Source organism: Microtus pennsylvanicus, chromosome 1 (assembly GCF_037038515.1).
Source record: "Microtus pennsylvanicus isolate mMicPen1 chromosome 1, mMicPen1.hap1, whole genome shotgun sequence".
Classification (NCBI taxonomy): Eukaryota; Metazoa; Chordata; class Mammalia; order Rodentia; family Cricetidae; genus Microtus; species Microtus pennsylvanicus.
In genome coordinates, this window is record NC_134579.1 from 44,114,511 (window position 1) to 44,140,091 (window position 25,581).

At 36.5% G+C, this 25,581-nt stretch overlaps 1 protein-coding gene across 7 annotated transcripts in view; it reads left to right on the top strand.

The window, feature by feature from the left end:
• The window catches only part of Lsamp (limbic system associated membrane protein), a 2,112,174-nt gene that overhangs the window by 1,825,735 nt on the left and 260,858 nt on the right, over positions 1-25,581 (top strand). For all 7 annotated transcript variants that reach the window (XM_075962675.1, XM_075962648.1, XM_075962642.1 and 4 more), the window contains one exon: positions 1,960-2,192. In XM_075962675.1, coding sequence (XP_075818790.1) covers positions 1,960-2,192 — 233 coding nt within the window. The remainder of the gene's footprint in view (positions 1-1,959; positions 2,193-25,581) is intronic.

The following is a 25,581-nucleotide window of genomic DNA, read 5'->3' on the forward strand; positions in this document are numbered from 1 at the left end:
AGCCATGGGTGCAGGGTTTTTGTTGTAGATGTGTCCACTGTGACTAGGATCATCACATTCTGTTTATCTTTGCAATATGATAAACATGACACAGCCATTTTGGGGACTACAGGACACTTGGAGTACTTCTCTATGATATAGTAAGTCTGCTTATTGGTGTTTTGAGTTATCCATATGACAAAAGTACAAGGGACATGTGGTTGAGATTTAAAATATATTTACACAGGTTCATTTCCAACCTTTCAAATAGAAAAGAGCACAAAATCGCTGTCTACATTCTACAAGTCTACTAATGGTGCCAACAACACACTATCATTGAACTCTAAATCACTTTGGATTGAACGGTGCCTTTAAAGCTACTCCGAGCAGAGGAGTGACACTTTAGAAATAGAAAAAGCAAAATCTGGAAGGCAGCAGCAGCCATGTCCGCGAAATGAGTCATGTTCCTTGTAAAGTAACCACAAATCGCCAAACATGTGTCGTTATCCCCAATCCAACAGTATCTCTGTGGCAGAGAAAGACATCCTAGAAGATGGAAATAACATCTAGGACCTAAAATGATCTGTGTTTGAGGAATTAAACAAGGAAAGAAGAAATATAAGACCTGTAAACCTTAGCATGGAAAGTGTCAAGTTTTCAGTCCAGCACAAATCAAAACAGCAAAAACATACCATCTGCCTAAATGTAAGAGGGTAGGAAGGGCTTTGCACTATAGCTAGGATACATTAAATAGTGATCTTTGCTTCTTGTTATGAGAGATGAATTTGGACACGAGAGCCAGGTTTGGACAGCTCCTGAATTCTTCATGCCTCCTCCCTATGCACGGGAATGGTCAGTCTATGTTTTCACACTGGCAAAAACCTTGTATTTGATTTGACTTAGAAAATCCAGGGGAATGTGTTGTTTTAATTGTTCTCTTGTCAAGATCTTGGAAATTTTGCCTTTCTTTTGTGCCCCAGAGTGCTGAACAGCTGGCTCTGCAGCTGTGAACAACACTTGGATTCCTCTTCCTGTAGGCCAGACATACATCTTGACATAGGGATATATAGAGAAATTGTTTTTTTTTTGGTTTGTTTATTTATTTGTTTTGTTTTGTTTCTCTTTTCTTTCCTAGTCCATCTTTTTAACCTAAAATTCAAGGAAATGCATTCCCAGCTTCACTCCCCACCGCTCTCGCACACACATGCACACACATCTTGCCATTTATATGAGCACTTATCATTTATCTTCCTTGGAATATGAGTAGAATCTGTTTTCTTCATCTCTGATGAAAGAGTACATCAGTTAATATGATCAGAAGTGCTGAGAGCAAATTATCTCCCCATCAGGCGCCTGTTGCTCTCAGCATGTACAATGGAACCTAAACCAGATGCTGTTTGCTTTGATTTTCTTGATCAACACCCTCCCACTCATGCCTGAACACACACACACACACACACTTCTCATCCCAGGGCATGGGCATTCCAAATGCTTCAGAGTCACAAGTGAATTCTGAAATCTAGTCTAATTCTTCTAAATATGGAGCATAACTCACAGGACTGTAGGTCATGCTTGTGAAAGAATAAACATGGTTTGAAATGAAGCAGAAGTGTCACAGTATCAATTGCATGAGTCTCAAAATATATATGCAGATGGAGTTTTGTGTGAATGACCTTTTCCTAAACATGAAGAAGATAATCTAGTGAGAAGTCAATCATCATTTAACTTTACTGGGTCATATTGCTCACATTCCAGTTGCTTATTGCTGAATCAAATCTAATAAAATGGCATTCACACACTGGGTGGTGATTGGATCTTAAAGGAAATGGGGAAAATACTTAGCACTTTCAGAAATATCATGATGATGATTTATTATGCCTGTAATTATTTGTCTTGATTGGTCTTGTTGAGTCCTCTCATGCAGAGTATGAAAACAAACAGAAAGAGTGAGGCACTAACAGTATTATTCTGCTTTGTTAGATGTGTGGTAGAAGACAAAAACTCGAAAGTGGCCTGGTTGAACCGTTCTGGCATCATCTTCGCTGGACATGACAAGTGGTCTCTGGATCCTCGGGTTGAGTTGGAGAAACGCCATTCTCTGGAATATAGCCTCCGAATCCAGAAGGTGGATGTCTATGATGAGGGATCCTACACATGCTCGGTTCAGACACAGCATGAGCCCAAGACCTCCCAAGTTTACTTGATCGTGCAAGGTAAGGGAAAAGTAGAACAAGAGAGTGAGCTGTGGAGAGTGGCTGTGATGAGCAAGACATTTGATTTTCCTCCTAGATGACTGATTTGAAAAGAAAGAACTAAGAAGACCCATGTGCTGATCACTGGTGGTGTTTCCCCCATTAGCTTTGCATAAAACACACACAGAGAGAGCAAACCTGCAGCTATCTTAACATAAGTGTACATAACGTTGAAATTCTTAGGAAGTTCTTTTAATTTTTTCAGTAATTTGCAGAATTTAGGAAAGCCTATTTAAAACCTGTCTTTGCCTTAAAAATCATTATTATTTCCTTATGTGCTATTGAAAATGTTAAGAAAATAAAAATTCCTAGGATCTGTGATCTTTTCTTACCTGGTTGCCTTTCTTTGTGACTTGTATCTTTATTTAATAAGTTGTTGTAAGCCAGACTAACGATCAGGTTCTGAGACACCATAAGGGAAAATTTGTTTCTAGATTGGAGTTTCTCTGAGGCACATCTGAGTCATGGCTTTCCAGAATTAAAATCTTAAATAGCATACACATATGCCCATATTGGGTGGCTTCCTTGGGTCCCCTTTGCCTTGAAAACAAAGCTGATACTTACACAGTTTCATTGCAAGCAAAATCAAACCTCCAGCAGTTTCCCTCCATCTCTCAGGAAAGATCTAAGCACTGACAAATATTAGGGCTGTATTTCTGTATTTTTGATTTATAATTTCGTGCAAATTTAATGCAAATTAAACATGGCCTTAGGGTTCCTGTCAGTATTCCAAATGTGGTCAGTGGTGTGGCAAAGTTAGGCTGTAGCTACTATTAATGTGTTAAGGAACTGGTTACTGCAGCATTTAAAGGATCGCTTTCCCAGACTTTTTCAATAATAAATTGAAACTGAAATAAAACATGTCAGAGTCCACATGGTAGCAGAGTGCTTCCATTGTGTGACTTCCATGCAGGCCATCTGCAATGGCTGACAGCTTCATTTTCATCCTCGGAAAAGGCATGTCTATGGTTAACAAAATTCCAAATATGAGAACGTTGCTTTGCAGATTAGTGGCAAGTATTTGAGCCAGGAAACAAGACATACTAGGGTAGGAAACTCAGGAAACCCACATAATGTGTAAATATGCTTAGAGATGTATGAATATTTCTATTTGTTACTTTGCTAATGCCTATAAAAGACAAATAAGTATTCACAGACAGACCGTTCTAAAACACAGAATTTCTACTTGATTCAGTGGTATAAGGAAGAATAAAGTAAGATATTAATAGTAAAGAATCTTTAGAGCAGATCTCACTTCATGGCCAATTATGGTTTTACCTGCATGTTTCTTTATAACAAATCCTTCTTCAAAAAAATGCTTGATTGCAACATTGCTTTACAATTTGAAAATTTGAATAACTTTCCTAACTTAATTATCATGAGAAAGTTCCTAGAGACAAAATAGGCATTGTGTATATAATTCTCAACAAAATACAGTTAAGAATCTGAGCAGCAGAAGACTTAGTTTCAAAATGAAAAAAAAAAAAAAAACGAGAATCAGTCAAGGCAAGTTCCATGCTCAAGATCACCAGGGAGGCTGTGAAGTAGCTGAGTGACAAGCCCCTACTGAATGGAATCAGATCTGGAAACATTTCCATTGGGTTACAATATTCTTACCATGACCTTAAGAATAGCTATTTTAAAGATTTATATTTAGGCCTAAGTCTTACCACCAGAAGTTCAAAGTTCTCCCCCCACCATCACCACACACACACACACCTACGCATTTGTCTGTATTCTATTAAATTAAAATCACAAAGAGACATGCTTAGAACCAGAAACTCAGTGCAAATGAAATTAAGTTTGATTTGGTATTAAGAAACAGAAAAAAAAAGCCTGTTAATGGGCCAGTACTGTTTATTCATTGTCTTGTGTAATTTGGATATTACTTGTAAGTAGACATGAATAGCTTTATTATGAGCAAAAGCTTATATTGAGTGTCAACAACAAACCTGCAAAAGGCTTCCTGTTACCTTATAACAGGCTTGGAAGCACATTTATGTTTGCTTCAAGTATTATCATATTTCCACCTTAATCACATCACCTTGAAAGAGGAGAGAAAACCCTGTACTAAAAGAGAAGGGGAGGGAGAGTTGCTGCGTCCTTAGTCTGAGGCATAGAACGGGATTTCTGGAGAATGCTAAGCATCCTTTCCTTTCTTTCCCACAGTTATAGAGACAGTTTGAGCAAAAGTTGTATCATTAATACTTAGATGATTTATTAACGTTTAGAATGGTTAAAAACTCTCCAGCATTTCTGCTTTGGCAGATTTGAGTAATGTCTGGAAAAATGAATTTATAATTCCACAAAGTGATGATCAGGCTCCCAATGTAGTAAAGCAACATAAAGAGTCCGTGTCCCCAAACAATTATATAAAATAAGAATCTGTGGAAGGAGAGAACAATGCTGCATGGATTCAACTACTTTCAGATGGCTGTGACTGTAAATATTCCCAAGAATTTACTTGAACATGAGGCACACAAGTCAATGCTGAGTTACTTAAATGCCATGGCCTTCTAGGATCTCTAAAGCTGCCTATATATAGCACCCTAGAGAGATAGTCTGTTTTTCCAAACTGTTTGTTTTCAGGTATCAGAACAATTGAGATACACTGGTCAAAACTTTCAACCTTATATATGTGCTAGTATATATAATGTCTTCTTCTTCTCCTATATATTATTTATACTGGAAGCCAGTTATCTATCTATCTATCTATCTATCTATCTATCTATCTATCTATCTATCTATTTGATTTTCTGTATACTAATTGCTTTTCAACATCTTCACCACATACTTATTTTGTTGGTTATTTCTCACAGAAAAGAAGTTTATTAGTTTATGAAGATCATTACATATAAACTATCCTGTATTGAAAAGATATTCTATGTGATTCACAGAAAAGAAGTTTATTAGTTTATGAAGATCATTACATATAAACTATCCTGTATTGAAAAGATATTCTATGTGATTCAATAAACTATTCTTGTCTAAATGATAGCTACACACAGCTTCCTTATGTGGTACACAGAATAAAGTCTTACCTCAGCAAAGCTTATGTCAGCACTGACCTTGGAGGCCACTTTTGATTATTTGCTAATATATATTCTTTCTGAGGGAGCCAAAGCTACCCAAATTTAAACATGTATTTTGCTTAATAAATGCAGGGACCCCTATGTAAAGGTATTTCTGTGCCTGAATCTTTATAGAGTCCAGGATCAAAGTTTAAGAACCCACGATTTTTAATATCAATAAAATAAGGAAGTAAATATTAATTAAATATTTTCTGCTACTAATGTATTCATTTTTTCTCTGAAGGTTATTCTTCTATGGTTTCTTGATCTTCTGAACATGCTGCCAATGAGAACGCATGTGCCAAAGCAACATAATTCCTCTCTAGTTATGACTATTGCACAATTTGCAGTAAACTCAACCCTTCAAACTATTACATTTGTCAAAGTGCTATTGCCTGAGAGCCACCTCCAGAACAATGGAATCAGAATCCCCGGGGTGGGTCAACGCCTACAAGTTCATTATCATTGTCACCCATTCATGTGCCCAGGAATCAAGACCTACTGTTTTGCAGATCTAAGCAATGGCAGGGATTTGCTGCCTCCTGCCAGTTCATTTTCCTGTGTGACACATCAAATTATGTCTAAAATTTCGCAGAATAAGTATTAGAGGATGGTAATAGTAAAAACTAAAAGTAAATCTGAGTACACTGCTGAATTGAGGTATTTTAACTATAAGTACAATAGCTTCAAAATGAGGTATCTGTTTAGAAATCCCATGTGTATTTGAATATGAAGGAATAATGACAATAATATTTTTAAATATAGATGCTATTTTTAAATACTAATTTACCACACATTTTAATTACCATTTGGTTTTTAGTTTATATACTTTTACTGCATGATTCTTAGATTGGTATCCGTGCCAGAGGGGTTATTTCCATGTTCAGTCTTTTGCTCTTTAAGTGCTATTCTCATTTAGTTAACATGTAAAAATAAGTAATCTAATCTGAAAATATCAAAATTGGATATCCTTAATAAAACAGATTTCAGTATTGAAGTATTTTCAAATAGATAAATAAATTTCACAATAATATAAATTAGAATTTGAAATTTTTCTTGCCACTATGATTCAAATCACACCCATTGAAAGTGGGAATGTATAAAATGTTGGCAGGGAGTTTATTGCATAATTGTTGCAATTAATATAATATAATTGTGAAAAATATTGAGAGTAAAACACACTGTAAGAACAAAATGTTCAATTCTCTACACCTGGTGATAAAAAGCCACATTTCCTTTACTTATAAATTCTAGAGGACTTAGAAAAGAAACTCTAAGTTTATTGCTTTTCTTATGAACAAAAGTCTGAGACTCCTTTCTAGGATTTGAACTTTAAGAGACCTGCCTTACAGTTGGCTCTTTCAAACATCCCTACTGCTGATCAAAACCCACTAGAGAGCTTTGAGAAATTACCGCTTTTTCTCTCAATCTATTTCTTCTGTCATCGTTGGTTACTTTTTTCTTCCTTCTTGTCTCCCATTCTTTCTCCCTTCCTAAGTAAACATTATGCTGCATCAATAATCTTTTCAGAATATGAGCATGGTTTACTCAACTTCAAATAAGTCATACTCATACACTGTATTGGATTTAACCCATAGTTGTTCTGATTTTTAAAGAATTTTAATAAAACACGACTTTGAAATCTTTTTGATTTGATTTGTGTTTATGGTTGTTAATGCTTTTGATTATTTTAATGATTTGCTGTAGTCAACATTTGTATTCTGTAGGCAAAAGTTGACCGATTTTCTGATTACTTTTTAAGTGGTGTGTGTGTGTGTGTGTGTGTGTGTGTGTGTGTGTGTGTGTGTGTATGTGGTTTTTTTTTAGACAGGATTTCTCTGTATAACCCTGGCTGTTCTGGAATTTGGTCAGTAGACCAGGCAAGACTTGAATTCACAGAGTTCTCTTCATGCCTCTGCCTCCTGAGAGCTGGGATTAAAAGTGTGTGCCTCCAGCACAAAAGCCAACAGGCTCATAATTATGTTACTATTACTTTCACTATTCATGTCAACAACCAGATAGTTAATGTAAAGGAGAAAAGTGGAATAAAATGGGGGAAAGAAGTCATTAGGGTGTAACAAGGACAAGCAAGCTGATTGTTCTGTTCCCAGCCATCCAGCTAGCTTAGACCTGAAATAATCACACAGAAACTTGTGCTTGGCCCATTAGCTCTAGCTTCTTATTGGCTAACTCTTACATGTTAATTCAACCCACTTTTATTAATCTGCATATCACCATGAGGTCGTAGCCTACCAATAAAGTTTCATCACATCTATCTCTGGTGGCAGCTCCATGGCATCTCTCCTTGACTCCACCCTGCTTCCTCCAAGCATTCAGTTTAGTTTTCCCCACCTACCTAACTTCTGCCCTATCAACAGCCCAAGGCAGTTTCTTTATTCATTAACCAATAAAAGCAACACATAGACAGAAGGACCTCCTACATCATTAGGGCTTTTATTTCACGTAGTTTTTATTCAGTATTTTCCTCATAGCAAGGACTTTAAGGTTTTTTTTCCAGGTCAATCTAATCTGCTTACATTTACTTAGTATCTCCAAGCCTCTTGCATTTATCTGAAGCTTTCCTCTTTCTCATTAAGCTAAATAAACATTTTACATCTGCATACTTTTCCAAACTATATTTGCCCTCCTTGAAAATTAGAGAAAATAAGTTATAATGATAGGGGCAGAAGAACTGTCTCTTCAGGGAATATTAAAATCCACATGAAGAAAGATGTTTCCTTGAAAAATAAAACCTGTACTCCTTAAAACATTGAAAGCAACATTTTGAATTCATATATTTACATACAAAGACTAAAAATGCTTATATATATATAAGCTCATTAACTACAGGTGATTTTATTGAACCAGTTTGTATGCAAAGGGTAATATTTCCTTTTAATGATCTTTTGAATGATAGAAGAGGTCTGTAAAACTATTCTGAGCTTAGGTTTGGAAAAATGACAAGTAAATTGAGTAACCAAACACAATAAGGCTCTTCTCTTTCTTTTTAGTAGAAATCTCTGAAGCAGACTATAGTGTAGTCAGAAAGCTTCTCAGTCTGGGTCAGGGTCCATATGAGCAGAGTCCCAAAAGGGGCAACATCACTGAAGGATATAACATCCCTGTAAGAAACTATCTTAGCAGCAAGTCCAGTATGTTTAGACAGAAACTCAGGAGAAAAATGTGAGATTAACAAATAAGTATAATGACACTCAGTTTCCAGATATAGAAAAGGAGAGATGTAGCATTGAGAACAGCAAAGTGAAGACAGTGGTCCTGGATGAAACTAGAGTAGTTAGTATTTATTCATGACTTTGAGATAAATATAAAGAGTTAGAGACAGAGAGGAAGGGGAGGCCGTAGAACATTAACACCCCAGTAACAATGACCATTGCCTAGCACCTATCATCCAGATGTTTCTTTGAAAGTATTATTATCCACTACTAGGGTCATAGGTTGCTTAAAGGAAAAGATGATCAAGAGCAGACAGAGAAGCAACAACAAGAATGTGGAACATCCTATGAACAAGAAAGTAAGGAAGTACTAAATGAATAATTATGCATATTAAACACATCCAGAAGGCATTTTCAAAGGGACTTCCATCAGCCAAGTCAAGGATGATTTGACTATCAAAACAAATGATTTCAGATATTCCAATATAGTTAGATGAGAGTTAATAGATAAGGATTATAAACTACTCTATTACATGCTGTCTAAAAATAAATGTAGAAGAAATATGATAAATATCAAAATCCTTACAGAAATAATTAATTCAGGCAAAAAAGTATCAAGGATTCTAAAACTGGAAGAAGAGTGTTAAAGACTCAAAAGTTTACACAATCTCAAAATAGCTACCTACAATAAGATAAAAGAACAAATTTGAAATCCAGATGTTGTCATATTTATCAAGTGATCAAAGTTAACAGTACCAGAAATGACACACATTGGTGTCACATGCCAGAAGACAGGCAATGGGTAGCAAACAGGCTCACTTTGTGGTACAAATTCCAAACTACAAATCTAAGCAGAACATCAAGCACAGTGAGGCAAATTCTATAGCCAGAATTGAAGGACTTTCTTTGGACTGCCAGCTCCCAAATAATTACACTGAGACTTCTTATTAATTATGAAACCTTGGCCTTAGCTTAGGCTTGTTTCCAACAAGCTCTTAAAGCTTAAATTAACCCATTTATATTAATATACATTCTGCCACATGGATTGTCACCTCTCCTCCATACTGGATGTCCAACTTGCTTCACATCTTGCTGGCGAATCCTGAGCCTCAGATTTCAACCAGAGTTCTTATCTCTCTCCAGAAGTCCCACCCATCATTTCCTGCCTAGCTATTGGTCATTCAGCTATTTATTAAACCAATCAGAAGGTACCATGCAGAGACACATCTTCACAGTTTACAAAAAAGTTTATCCCAGAATAGTGGAGATATGACACATATGTAAGATGTGAAAGACATTTGATGAAGAAAAGACAAGAGCAGGAAATTGATAAAACTTAAATGAGTTGGGGTGTATGGGAGTTCTAATCATTGGTCTTGTATCTTTTCATAAAATCAAATTATCGCAAAATACAAAAAACTTATTGGTTAAGGTAAGGATTTAAAGGCTGTTAAACAAAATAAAAATTTGTAGTAATGCAAAGCGAAGTGCGATAAAGCAGTTTTTAAACTTAAAATAAATATATGAATATAATTTATTGTGTTAACAAAGGAAAAACTAAGATAATATGAACAAATAACAAAAGATACGTGATATCATTCAACTTACTGATTTTGTTCTTTCCCAAAAATTTAGAGAGCTAAGTGTAGAGGATATAAACTTTCAATTTATAAAAGGGCACGTTAAAATCATCAAACTGAAAGCCATTCAAACTCACTAATAGTCAAAGACATACAAAGTAAAAGAGAAATACATGTTTTCTAAGCTAGTGACACTAAGAAGGAGTTAACAAAATGAGCATAGGCAAAATGGCAAGGCAGTGGGGAAAGTGACACATTTATATCTCCCTGTTGAGAGTGTAAATTAGTGGAAACTTTCCTAGTGTAAAGCAGATATGTCTATCAAAGTTTTAAAATACATTTCTACCACTTGACCAAGTAATTCCACTTCCACAAATGTGTTAAAAGAAAACGATCTGACATGCAAATCAGGATTTATGCATAAACTGGTCATCACTGATAAGGTCATCAAAATTGTTTAAAGAAAATTGTGAAAAATTCTTCAGATATTCAAAATAATAAAATGAGGAATGTCATTGGGGTTATTTTTGTAGCAAATGCTATTAATATAGATATTATAAGTCTATAATCCATACTTTTTCCTTATGTTTGGATATGACCCTCTTGATCAATATTGTTGCAATATAGAAATTTTCACAAATATAAAATATAAAATGAAATAGCTGTCCTTAAAATATGGGCAGGCTTGAAACTCTGGTTTCAGAATCATTAATCAACATGATTGACAAGAAAAACTCCCTCTAAGGAGAATGAGTTGAAATAAGCAGTGGTATCCACCCCGGTGGGTTTCTAAGGGAATGATCTCATCACAGTCTTTGTGGTGGCCTGGAGCCAGGGCCACACTGGTGTGGTGATAGCTATGGCATCTCAACTTCAAATTAAGCAGCACCCATGGATGTCTGTGCTGTGTGGCTGTAGACCTATTATGTGGCCTTCCCAATGATGTGAGCTTGGATGACTTCCTGTTTACACAAATATCACATAGCCAATGAGGTTTCCTTTTTCTTCCAAATAAATAAAAGGTCTGAGCTACACAGTTCAACAGCCATTAGTAATCAAAATTTGGGGGAAAAGTTATTAAATGATTAAAATACTTTTTCATATATTGAAAAAGTATAGTTTTTTTTTAAAGTATCTTAGTAAACTCGATTTTTCAAACTCAGGCCAGAAAGTACTAATATCTTATACACTCGTATATCCATAATAAAAAAGAAAAGATAGAGCCGGGCCACGGTGGTGCAGCTTTTTAATCCCAGCACTCAGGATGCAGAGACAGGCGGATCTCTGAGTTCGAGGCCAACCTGGTCTACAAGAGCTAGTTCCAGGACAGGCTTCGAAGCTACAGTGAAGCCCTGTCTCAAAAAACTGAAAGAAAGAAAAAGAGAGAGAGAGAGAGAGAGAGAGAGAGAGAGAGAGAGAGAGAGAGAGAGAGAGAGAGAGAGAGAGAGAAAGAGAGACAAAGAAAGACTAAATTCTAAAGTGATCTTTGTATAATGGCTTTTGGAATGCTGTCTTATTAAGTAAACCTTCATAACCAGTTTCTATTATGTATGTATTATAACTCAAAAATAGCCAAATAAAAGTGTTCAAATAATAAATTTATGATTTTTCAAAGGAGAGTCTTTTAGACAATATTCAAAGGCAAATTTTGGGCTCTTTTCTTCTTTTACTATCCCCTTTTTTGTTTGTTTGTTCCTTCTGTCATCCATCTTTCTCTCACAAATCATTTAGAGTCTTTGACGCTTTTCCTTGGAAGAAACAAATGTAAAATCATCTGTTATAAAGAGATTAAATTAGCTGTGAAAGTCTGACGCTATGAAGGCTTGCTTCATTTCAGAGGAGAGACAGTAAGACAGTGCCGAGAACGCACATGCACATAGTCTTTGCAAAGCTTTGTGGATCCCATCATGCAGACAGGGGTTCTCTGCTGCTAGAATTTCTGTAGAATTACAGAGTAAGAAATCATTGCATAAAACTTCTAATTTTGCAAAACATTAAAATTTAAATCAGAACATTTGGGATGTCTCCTTAATCTTGTGCTAGCTTTATCTGCCTGTCTGCAGTCCCTAAGTCTGTGTGTCAGTGGCCCCCTTACTGATACCTAAGGCCAAGTTTATCTGTTGTTATTCTGTTTTACTTCCTTATATGTTATCTGTGATAACAGGAGCAATACTTGGTCTTTTCTAATCCAAAGACCATTAAATGTTGACAGGAATTCAGACCCTCTAACACATTACTGAATACTCTAGTCAAGACAACCTCAGTTAAAACTCCTCAGTCTCAGCTCTCTGCCTTTGAAGGTTGCCTAACACAACTTTCCTTAGTTCTCATATTCCTTACCATCTCCCTGTTTTAGTGAGCTTGTCTTCTAGCTCATTCTCTTTGAGCACACTTAACAAGTTTCCATTTACTTAGCACCTCTTATTGTTTCCTGAAGTCATTCCCTATCCTAATGCTGCCTGTATCTCTCCTGCTAGGTCAGTTTGTTCTCTTTTAGGAGTGTGATCTTCAGCACATACATTTCTCTTCCTTTCTACATTTTGCTCATAGATGTCGTTAACACTAACAATACCATCACTCTCCATTGCCAGGCAGCCCTGTCCCTATTTTTCTGAGTATTAGCTACACAAACTTATAAGTAAGCTAAAATCAGTCACTTTTTTATTTATTGGGCTCAATGCAAAAGTCTCTTTTGTTTTAAGCAGGTTCTTTCTTTTTCTCTTATATTCTTATTTCTAATAATATGACACCCTCCTGAAAATGGGGTTATTTCCAAGTTATTCCTTTCATTGATCTCTCTTGTAATCAGTCAACATATTTTTAAAGCATGCTTTCTTACATTCTCAGTTTATGTCTTTATTAGCTCTTTCTCAGATTAAAAAATAAATAAAAATAAAAAGTTATCTTTTTCTTATGCTTTTTGCTAAGGCAAGGTGTCATGTGTGCCCCAGGCTGTCTTTCTACTTCCTACGCAGCTGATGATGACCTTGAAACCCTGATCCTTCTTCCTCCACCTCCTGGTAGCTAGAATTTTAAGCATCAGTGCCATGCTCAGTTTATGTGGTTATGTAGACTAGACAAGCATCCTACCAAGACCACAGTCCCAATCTACTTATGTCTTCTTTTTATTCTGAACTATCCTGAACATGGTTTCTAAATATTTGTAAAATATAGCTATGATTATCAGGATTCTTTGTCTTAAATCTTTTGAATGTTCACATTGAGATAGAGTAATGAGACTCCTGGTGATCCCCACCCCCAACACATTATTTCTATGCTCCTTCTACATATGTGCATACATCAGATCCCAAATAAAGAAATGCTCCCCCAGAAAGTGTGAAAGTAGAGCTAGCCAGTCATGGAGTGTGAAAAGTAGAGCCTGGCAGAACTTGAATGTGTGGAAAGGACCTGGCAATGAACAGGCCCACGGGTACAGGACAGATGAGAACTGGAAGGAGATGCCAAGCTATGCAGATCTTAGCTGCATCCTAAGGGTTTGTTTCCATTCGCTTTTTCCCCCAGAGTGTGTGGGGATTCAAACTGTGATAAAAATTGACTGAAGGCTTTACATAGGGAATAATATAGGTTCCTATTGGCTCATTATATGAATTATTTTTATTTTAATTAACATGCATGTATGGTATACACTAATGAGTTTGGTGATATATCAACACATGCATGAAGCATGCAGTGATACAATTCAACCTCCCTTTAGCCAAACTCCTTTCCTTCACAACCTTCACAACCTCCAGGGATCGTCTACATTCATGCTAACTTAATTTATCGTCCACAACTGAACAATCCTGTGGAGAAAAAAGAAACTATTCCATATACATTGTTGGTGAGGTTGTAAATTAGACCAGCCATTATGGAGAACGGTATGGGTGTCCTTCAAAACACTAAAAATAGAAAGCCATATGATACAGCAATTCCCTTCTGGATATATATCCAAAAGAATTGAGGTCAGCACGACAAAGAGACACCTTAGCATCCATGTTTATTGCAGCACCACTCACAACAGCTGGAATTCAGAATAGGCCTAGGTGATTCATGGATGAGTAGGTAAAGAAACAGTGGCATTTACGAACAATGAAATATTATTCATTTACAAAGACAGGATTCACTAGAATTTTAGACATCACCTGACATGCTTTGTGTAAATAGCACCTGCACTGTGTCTTGCTTGTGCTCACTGTCTAAAACCAAGTCATTCCTTTTCTAACTCTTCAAGCACATTTAACTCTCTTAAAAGATGTTACTCACTATTGTAGGAGGAACAGCCAATTTTATTCAGGGATGCAGCCTCCAAGATGCTACCCATGCCAGTAGATTATCCTGCACCCATGCCCATAAAAACAGCACTATGTGGACTTCGTGGGTTTTCAAAAAGAGCACAGGAAGTTTGGATGGAGAAGTAGTGGAAGAGGTAGAGAAGAAGTATGGATGTGGGAAATGAGGAAAAGATCTGTAAAAACACATGATATGCATGTGTGAAATCCTCAAACAATAAATATAATTACTTCTTACTGGGGCTAAGGAGATGGTTCAGTGGGTAGAATCCTTCATGCACAAGCATAAAAAACTGAGTTCGGTTTCCTAATATCCCTGACATGTAAAAAGCCAAATGCAGTTATTAGCTCCTTCAACCTCAACACTGAGTTTGAAGGGGCAGAGATATGCAGATTCTTAGAATCTTGCTAAAGCAATGAGTTCCAGGTTCACTGACTGACTGTGTTTCAAAAAATAAAATGGATAGCAATTAAAAGAACAAGAACAAAAACCACAGATACCAGAGCCAGGTGGTGGTGCACGTCCTTAATCCCAGCATTTGGGAGGAAGAGGCAGGCAATCTTTGAGTTCAAGACCAGCATTGTATACAGAGTGAGTTCCAGGAAAGCCAGGTCTACTCAGAGACAGACACACACACACACACACACACACACACACACAGAGAGAGAGAGAGAGAGAGAGAGAGAGAGAGAGAGAGAGAGAGAGAAGCTAACTGGCTTCTGGCCCACAAATGAAAACACAGTCCAGTACATCTGCACACACAAACACACACAGACACACACAAACACATGCACTCATGCACACCCCCACACACACATGCAAAATCACAGTCCATACGTAAAATGTAAAATCCAAAGATACTTGGTAGTGGATGAGTATAAATATTTTGTGAAATATTACCCATGCTCACAAAACAGGAAGGACTTCAGAAATGCCTTAGAAACAGTTAATAAAAAGCTTAGTCTTTATTTATTATAATTCTTTCAGCTTTTGTCTTTGCATGCATGGAGCACATCTCTGTAATTCTCCATACATGTTCACTCTGTTTTGAAACAGCAGTGAGTATTATCAACTCATTTTCAAGAATGGAATGAGCATCATCAAACTAATAATCACTGAGTACTTTAAATTTTCTAAAGACAATTTGAGTGGTCTCTGCTATAGTTTTCTATATTAAATCCAAAAGAAAACTTATTATTTTCTACCACATAGCCAGTGAGAAGAGCTCTTCCATGCAGACCCAGGAGCTAGCAAAAATAAACACACTGCAGATTGTTCTAAGGAAGAGGAAAGGGGAGGAGGGGAAGAAACTTCATTGAGTGTTGATTGGTGGCTGGATTTATAATGATTTTAAATAATTTTAATCACTTTAAATCATTCTTCTGGATAGAATGATTTATGGAGGGGGAAATGGAACTGTTCTTTAATATCCCAAAGCATCTGAAAACCTATGCAACTTCCATTGATCTGCTCTCTGCTGAATAACACTGCTATTTCAAACTGGTGACATATTTACTTCTCTCAGAATGCCTTGATGTCTGTAAACCATCCCTTTGTTGACTGTTGAGAAGAAAACCTCATATTCATTCTTCTGATAAACTAGAATTGGAGTAGACATTGAGGTTCCCTATATTTCCTCTTCTCCCCATTCCAATTCTGCTTCATACTCATGGGTGATAACTTAAGGATTGATGGTCTTCAACAGTCTTTACAAAATAAATTAACAAACTACTATATTCTCTGCATTGCTGGTTACCCATATCTCAGTCGAATCTCTTCCTAAAGCTCTTTAGTGAGAACAGACAAAATATTAGCTTGATGCTTTTGTTTTATTTGGAGCATAATTTGTAATTTCTTTCAAATAATGAAAAGATACAGAACTTTCATATCTAGATATGATCAATAACTCCCTATATCAAATACATGGATGGAATTTTATAGCAGCTTATTTCATCGCCTTAGAGAAACTTTTTTCCCTAAGCTAAAAGAAAGAGAACGCCTGTTCAAGAATGCTGCCCTGCCAAATGGCCCATGATTGATGGGACAGCAATAACCAGGGGGTATTTGCCAATTCACCAATGCCAAGTCCTCGGAGTGGTTTTGCTGCCTGTGACAGCTGGTGTTCCCGATTGGAAGGCTGTTTCTGTATACATCTCTGATTTGCATATTTATATACTTCGGCTTCCGTATGAGGTCTGCCTTCACAGTGGTGAGTGTATGCTTGCTGCCTGAGTGCCTCTGGGCGTGGGATGGTAGAATTGATTTGTGTAAAGTGAAAATTGTAGATTTTTTTTTGTGATTTTTAGGTTAGCAAGTAATGCCACATTTTGTCTCCATTCTCATCAACTTCCTTAATGATTTTGAAACTTCTGTACGCATGGGCTACCATTTGAGACAGACACATTGTCTTCTCTCTAGGAGGGGCCAGGATCCTGTATTTTGGCATCTCACAAAGATAGAAAGAGAAACAGTAAAGAAACAGAGTTAGTCAATTTGAAGCCTTGAAATGAGAACTGTGTAGTTGGCACAGTGAAGGGACCCACTGATGTTTGAGGAAAGGAAGGAGAAATCACCCTACTAAACCAGATATATGATCTCAGCTGCAGTGATTCTAAACCTCAGGGTCCCAGAGATCCTGGAACAGGTGATAACTATACAATTTTTGGAAATATCACCTATGGGCTATTTATAAAACAGAAAAACAAAGAAGCTTGATGCCAAGCTATGCAGATCTTGATGGGGGAAACCTGTATCTTGAAGGATTAGGAATTTGATAAACAATGACTATGTGAAAATAAAATAGTCTCAGGAAAACAGAGAGATAGGGGCTTAGAAGGAGTTATATTAGGGCAGGTGTGTCGTATAAGGACTTTTGAGGTAACTGAGAATCTAGATCATCATTCCCTATGACACTAAAATTAACAATGTGACTTAAAGGTGCTAACTTTGAAAATGATGAATCGGGGGATTAGTGAAGAGCTAATGTGAAATGGATGTTTTCTTTCTTTATGGAAGATTTAATTTTTATGTGTCTGAGTATTTACCTGTATGCGTGTATGTACGTCACATACAAGCTCAATGCCTGCTGACCTCAGAGGAAGGCATCCCATCCCCTGCAACTGGGCTTATTCATCCGGGTGTGAGCCATCATATGGGGCTTGGAAACCTGAGCAGGTCCTTTGAAAGAGCAAAAACGTGCTCTTAACAGCTGAATCATCTCTTACTCACCAAGGTAGAAAGTTTTCAGAAGCAATTTTGAAAAGAATGATATCATAAAAAGGCTAATTAGACTAGAATTCTAATGAGTGAATAGAATATAGCAGATTTCCAACAGGCCAAAGCTAGAATGATTCAGCAAAAACGGCTTCCATACTTCTAAAGACGGGTGAGAGGTTTAAAGGGAACTGAAGTTTGCTCTGTAGCACTTCTGCCATGGTGCTACGGAACCACTCTTACTATAGATTGAATGTTAGTGGCACCCTTGTCTCTCATTCCCAGTGTCAACCCTCAGAGAAGGAGCCTTGAGAAAGTGGTCAGACTCAGTCCTCAAGAATGGAATTAGGGCTGTCATAAAAGAGATCCCAGATCGTTCCTTATTCCTTCCACCATGTAAAGATAGTGAAAGTCAGTTCACTGTGTGCCAGGAAACTCTTCTCAATAGATTCCAAGGGAGCCAGAAGGGTGATCTGAAACATGTTGACCCCAGATCTAGGAGAAGCAAGTTTCTGTTCTTTATAAACTACAGTCTTGGTATTATTTTAAACTGAACAGACTAAGGCATTGTTGTGTGTACCAGACACCCAATGCATTTGTTATATAAAAGCTTTGCACCAAACCTTGAAGATTACTATTATCACCCATTTTATAGAGGAAGGAATGGAGACAGAGAATAAATAGCTCATCTAGACTTACAAAAGTGATACGTGCTAGTTAGCAACTGAGGTATGTTTCATCCAAGAATTTTTGTTTGTTCGCTTATTTGATAACATGGTACTTCCCTAGACACAGAAAGTTAAAAAATACAATGTAGCAAAGCAGTCCCTGGGGCATATTTAATTTGAGTTGTCAGTGAAATTAGCCATCTGAAGATAGTGCCTTGACAAAATACTTCCTAGATTTGCGTTCTGAATACCTGTGAGACATGTGATGTGAAATCCTATGGTCTCTATGGTACAACTGAAAAATTTCACAAATGGACGGATAGATGACTTGAAAATAACAAACCTAGACTCTGAGTAGAGACCTGGATAAGTGTAATGCCCATGGATATGCTGTATTTATCCAACTAAAACCCTATTAGTGGATGTACAGTTTCAATGAACTACACATTATAGTACATTTGGAAGGCATTTTTTGTCAAAGACGATTATCACTAATAATAATCACTGTTAATATTTATGAAATACTGAAAACAGGACTGAATAGTATGAAAAATTAGTGACATACTTTTGAATATTATTCTCATGAGATTATAGCCATCACAAAGACATACCAATCTATCACTAGAGAGCCATGATTATTTCTTAGCTTAGCTGGCAAGGTTTGGTTCAGATCCGGCTTTTCCCATGCTTCTCATTAAGCTGAATGATCATTTATCCACAGAACCTTACACTGCTTTGTGTGTTGAAAACATCTGAATGCTGTTCCCAGTCTGTAAATAACACCTTTTTACACTTTCTTCTAAATTATAGCTGATAAAATGTTCGAATTGAACCAGATTTATAAGTATCAGACAAATGTCCATCAGATAGAACAATTTGCACATACTACATCATTTAAAACATAATTTTTATTTTATGTTACACAGAACTTAGCACTTCACAATCTCAAAACTGGTCTTTTTTCATTTAAAACTTGTAGTGTTTACAACATAACAAACAGGTCTTACTGCAGAGAAAACTGTGGCTTGAGGAGCTTAAGGAGTACTATGTAAATTATATTCAAAGCTGACTCATGTAGTAGCCTTGTGCTTCAGTGCATATTATGCCATCTTTTATGCCCAAGTTTTCTTTTCCACAAACAGCATCACTTTTAGCACTGTCTGTACATATGGAATGAAGTAACCATATCTAAAGTCCATACTATCTAGCCTAACTGGGCATACACTTGATATTAAATATTAATATTTTCAGTTTGTTTCTTTTCTTTTTTGATTTGCTTCTTAAACCATGTTAATAATATCTGAACTTTGCTCTGCTAATTTTTTTCACACCAAGGAAAACAAATTCTATAATTCATCATCCTAAGTATCCATAGGCAAAAATGTTACAAATTTTCTGTCATTCCAAGTTTTCACCGTTATCTTAAATAAGGAATCCTCTTTGCTCATGGCATGGAAAAGGGTAAGATTATACCCTTAGGAGTTTTTAATGAGGTTTGCTTTAATACATCACATCACTGATTTCCATTAGAACCCTCTTCTCCTGAGACTAAGGACCCCAGAAAGGGGGGGGGGGTGATGGCTGATCCACTAATCCTCTGCTCTCTTCACCACTCATTTATTTCATGTAACTAGAATTTGACAAAGACACAGAGAAAAGTTAAAGTAAATGATACTAGATTGAGGATGTTTCTAAATGCATCTGAAAAAAAAAACAATTTATTGTACAAAAAGTAGGTTATACCCGGGCGATGGTGGCGCATGCCTTTAATCCCAGCACTCCGGAGGCAGAGGCAGGCGGATCTCTGTGATTTCGAGACCAGCCTAGTCTACAGAGCTAGTTCCAGGACAGGCTCCAAAGCCACAGAGAAACCCTGTCTCGAAAAACCAAAAAAAAAAAAAAGTAGGTTATAAATAGCAGTTTGTTAGAACAGCATGGTTTTTGAAGAAAAGGTTGTTTGTACAGCTTTTGCGACAGACATGACTTGAGTGAAGGTCTACATTGAAGCAAATGGTTTTTATCCCCATAACTTGACAGTAATGTTTTAATTTTCCACTCCCTAGTTAGTATTTGACACTAGTTAGTAATCACTGTATTTTATCATGATTAAGAAGTTGAACATTTTAACCACATAATGGTTTAGTTATTTTTTATTGCTGTGATAAAACACTGTGACCAAGGCAGCTTATAAAAGGAAGTGATTAAGGTGGCTTATAGCTTAAGGGGGTTAGAGTTCATGATGGTGGAGTGAGAGTTCACATCCTCATCTACAACCACAAGGCAGGAAGAGAGCACTGGGATTCACACTAGTCTTTGGAACTGCAAAGCCTACCCCAAGTGATACACCTCCTCTAAGAAGGTCACACCTCCTAATCCTTTCCAAACAGTTTCACCAACAGAGGACCAAGCATTCAAATACATAAACTTAGGTGGCTGTGCTCAATCAGACCAACAGAGATAGTAATCGACGGGAACAGTTTTAATTTTAGCAGTTCCACTGATAAATGTCTTTCACAATTAAACATTCATGTTTTTGTTTTAAGGTAATTTTTTTCTCTAATTTATTTGCTATTTTTTTCATGTTTTCTAACATCTGTATACATAGATGCACAATACTTCCATCAATTTCCCTGCAGGATTGATGGGCCAATCCATTAAAAACATATGAATCATGCTGCCTTTGACAGTGGATAGAAATATATCGTATTTTACAATTTGAAAAAAAGAGAGACTATATTTTGTGTGTTTTATTTGTTTAGTGTGTTCCAACAGCTTAATTGCTAAAATACTTCAAAAATTTCACTGTCTAATTCAGAAGGAGTACTAGAAACTGTAAAGCAATTTCAGTTGTAAATGCTTAATGAGGTTTGTCAAATCCAGCGATCGACGCACCATAAACAGTTATCTAGATTTGGTGTTAGATTAAATTGTACAGAAAAGCTCACTCTCTGAATTCAAGGTAACTGTGTGTAGACATATATGCATACATGTGAGCTCAAGCATTCATGTGAACATATATAAACACACACACTTTTATATATACAATTGATAACAAATTACAAAATGAGATTACAAACAATATAAAAATTGAATGTGGATTCAAATTAAGTTTTATCCTTCAAAATAGTTGATACTACTTGAATGGACGTTTTTCTTTCAATGCTATGATCTCTTCTCTCTGTGGAGAACTACTCACTGATAAGTTTATGAATATCAAGAGATAATTTTTAGTCTTCTGTGAATGTTTGTTTTGTTTCTGTTCTGAACAATATGTTACCCAGCTTAATAACATACTTAAATTATTAATATCTGAGAAGACATGATGAATAAATATTTCATTGGCATGAAGGTAATGAAGTCTTAGATGCCAATTTTAAAAATAAGTTTTAGAAATAGTTTAGACAATAATTTATGCTGATGAAATAGGAATGTGTTATTTCTAAACTAAATTTTTTGAAGCACATAATAAACATTTATATAATGAGTCTATATCCAAAAAAGAAAGAAAAGAGGAACAATGGAGAATGACTTTGCCTTGAATTGAACATGGAATATAAATCAGTGGCCATGTACATAACCAAAACATGAGATGAACTGCGATTCACTTCTTATAAGAAAGAGGTTGAGTCTCACATGGATACAGGCAGAAAATTAGAGCTGAGGCAGCTTCTTACCTTCTAGTTCTTCCAATGAAATTAATTGTCTGTTATTAGAAAATCTATACTAAGTGGTATATGGAAGGAACCAAAGCAACCTAAAGGTAGATCAGTTACATTGTAGATTCATATTAGCATGCTAGAATTGAAAAAGAATGGCTTCTGTCTTGGCACAAATGAATTATTCCTGTTTCTATTATTCTGTCATGCATACCTTTTAGCACGCAAACAATATCATACTAGCATAAGATTGCTTACCCAACAAGAAAATACATTTTAAAGAGATGATAATAATCAGGTAAAAATGTTGCAGGGGAGAGCTGCTTGTTTGTTCCAGCCACATAGAACCAAAATAACCACACAGAAACTGTATTAATTAAATGACTGCTTGGCCCATTAGCTCTAGCTTCTTATTGTCTAACTCTTATATTAATTTAACCCATTTCTATTAATCTGTATATTGCCACATGACAGTGGCTTATGAGCAAAGATTTGGCATGTCTGACTCTGGCGGTGGCTCTATAGTGTCTCCCTGACACCACCCTTCTTGCTTCCAGCATTCAGTATAGTCCTCCCCGCCTACCTAAGTTCTGCTCTATCAACAGGCCAAGGCAGTTTCTTTATTCATTAATAGTTATCATGACACACAGAGGGGAATCCCACATCACAAAAATAAACTAGAAATGGCACAAGTGAGAGAAATTTAAGAGAAGAATGGAATAATAACATAAATATGTAAAAAAAAAACAATGGAAAAGGACATCTATATGTACAATGAGGTAAGAAAACCTAAGAAAGGATCAGAAACTAAAAAAAAAAATGTCAATGAGAAATAAAATAGAATACGAAGAGAAGTTAGCACATACTGACCCACAAGATGGACATGCACAGAAAGTAACGAGTTGACAAACATGAAATGAAACAGCCTAGACCTGCATGATGTGGGAGTGTCATATATCAATCTGTTGATATCATTGGTTAAGTAATAAACAAACTGCTTGGCCTCATAGCTTAGAACATAGGTGGGTGGAGTAAACAGAAGAGAATGCTGGGAGGAAAAGGAAGTGAGCTCAGAGACTCGACAGCTCTCCTCTCGGGGGCAGACGCCTCAGAGAGACACCATGCTCCCCGCTCCTGGGAAGATGCACGCGATGAAGCTCCGACCCAGGATGGACATAGGACATAGGCTAGAATCTTCCCGGTAAGACCGGTGCTACAGAGATGATTAGAAATGGGCTAAATTAATATGTGAGAATTAGCCTAGAAGAGGCTAGATAGAAATGGGCGAAGCAGTGTTTAAATGAATACAATTTGTGTGTTGTTATTTTGGGGCATGAGCTAGCCAGGCGGCCGGAGTGCTGGGGACACAGCCCCGCCGCTCATATTACTATACCTGCAAGAGATGATAGAATGGTCAGAAGAGAGAGAGAGAGAGAGAGAGAGAGAGAGAGAGAGAGAGAGAGAGAGAGAATAAGGCAGAATAAATATGTGACATACTCATCAAGAGTTCTGCAAAATCAGGGAAATGCACAAGTCTCAGATACAAGAGTTCTAGAATGGTTTCAGAACTCAGATTTTATGCACACAAACAAAGGCTTTCACTTACACAAATAATGTACGAGTCACACAACACCTATGTAATATATACCCTTAAGATGAGCATCACTGACTTCATCATTCGCGTTCTAGTTTAACATATTTTATAATGTAGCTTTAGTGTCACATTTTTATTTTGTTATTATTGACGGAAAAATCACCTGTTCATTAATTAACTGTCAGTCATATACAAATCCTGCTGGAAGGTTCTCTGCAAACTTCATGAAGAAAAAGGAGAACAATAAGCAGATTATGAAGCTAATTCATCTCATTGCTATATTTATCCTTAGTTTTAATTCTATAAGTACTTCATGGACGTAATAGTATTTTGTCAAATACAGGTAAACTGGAATTCTCTTGGTTACAACTTCCTATCCAGTTTTGGCCTGGTGTTGACTCTCAGTAGACATGTGGTCATATGTTGACTCACATGGACACATCACCTCACAAGAACAAATACAATTAGTAATAGATACATTTGCTATTGTGACACAGTATTCTTGAACTCTTTATGCACAGCTGCCTAAAAATTAGTAAAGATGAAAACATCCTTTTATTTAACATCTTTCACAAGCCATATGGGAAACCTTGAGCAGAAACAGACAAAACTCATAAACAAAAAAACCTTATCCCCTCATAGAACTTAGACAAGGTGTCAATAAGGAAGATAAACAAGGAAATAATGTGTGGTATATCTGATGATGACAGTGTATGGAGGAAAAAAGAAGAGGGAAGGGGATGAGAGGTCCTGGTACATCTAATAGGATTGTTGTTCAACTCTATCGCCTTGACAGATGACTCCTCTCTGATGGCATCATTTGAGCAAAGGCCTGAGAAAAGTAAGGATGATTAAAGATGTGACTTTGGTCACATCAGATGAATCCATATCATAAAATCATCAGGTATAACTAAGGTCCGACCATGGCATCCTGCTTTTTCAGTTCCTGAAGAAAATAAACAATGGTAGTTTTTCATAATGAATTACCTAACTTTTATTTTCAATGTTATTCCACTAAATGACCTGGATACAGTTGTCTTATGTGGCCTGCTTGAAAAAAAAAAAACAACCTTGGAACAGAAAGTCCAGGATTTACTCTCACTCTACTAAATACAAACTCTGCTCAATTGGACAATACAGAAGAGTTTCCATTTGCTTGCTTGCGAAATAGAAATACCAATATTCAAAGAGCTAATGCCTGTTGTGATTTTATTCTAAGGACATAGTGGCCCAGACAAGAGAAATGTTAAGAACAAGGCTTGCCTGGGCTTCATAATGTGATCCACCCTAAAAAATAATTCTTATAAGAGTATAATAAATACTATCAAGTAAAATATAATATGTGATGTTAAGTGTCAGGCTTCTCCTGGGCCCTGACTGTATTTCATATGTTTAGGTTTCCCTGGAAACCTGAGCCTGAACAGCCACGCATCTCAGGCTATCGTTCTCTCTACTGAAAAGCAGACTTGATTTCTCTCTCAGACAACTGTTCTGTATCTTTTCAGCATAAAGTCAGGAAAGGAATTTGCTGGTGGTGATGCTTTTTTATTTTCATGTTTAAGAACTCTCTTTTTTATTCTTTTTTAGAGCCCATAGTTCAGATTTTTAAACTAGTAGTACTAGCCAGAAAAGTTCGCTATTTGCTTTTCTTTTTAAATTTTCTTTGCATTTCATTTTCTGGACTAAACTGTAATTAAACATTTCTCCCTTCCATTTCCTGCATATTCCTAAATATAACCTGTTCAGTCCATATAATGTTACTTCCATGTATGTTTCCAATGCTGATTGTTTTATTTCATCTTTTCTTTTTAAACTCTATACTTGGCTTTTAAGGAAAACAAGGAGAAAAATCCATGAAGCACTTTTTATTTGACTATCCTTACAGGTCTTTTAGAAATGAAGCATACTATTGCATTCATGCGGGTGCGGGGGGGGGAGTGCAAGGCAATAAAGGTATAAATAAAATTAAGCAGGGTATAAAGGAGGATGGGAGAGAGGGAAAGAGCAAAGAGAGTGAGAGGAAAACCCAAAAAGTGCGTTTGCTTTTTCCCATAGTCCTCTGCAGCAGGCTGCATTTCCTGCGGGTAAACATTGTTGGACAGCAT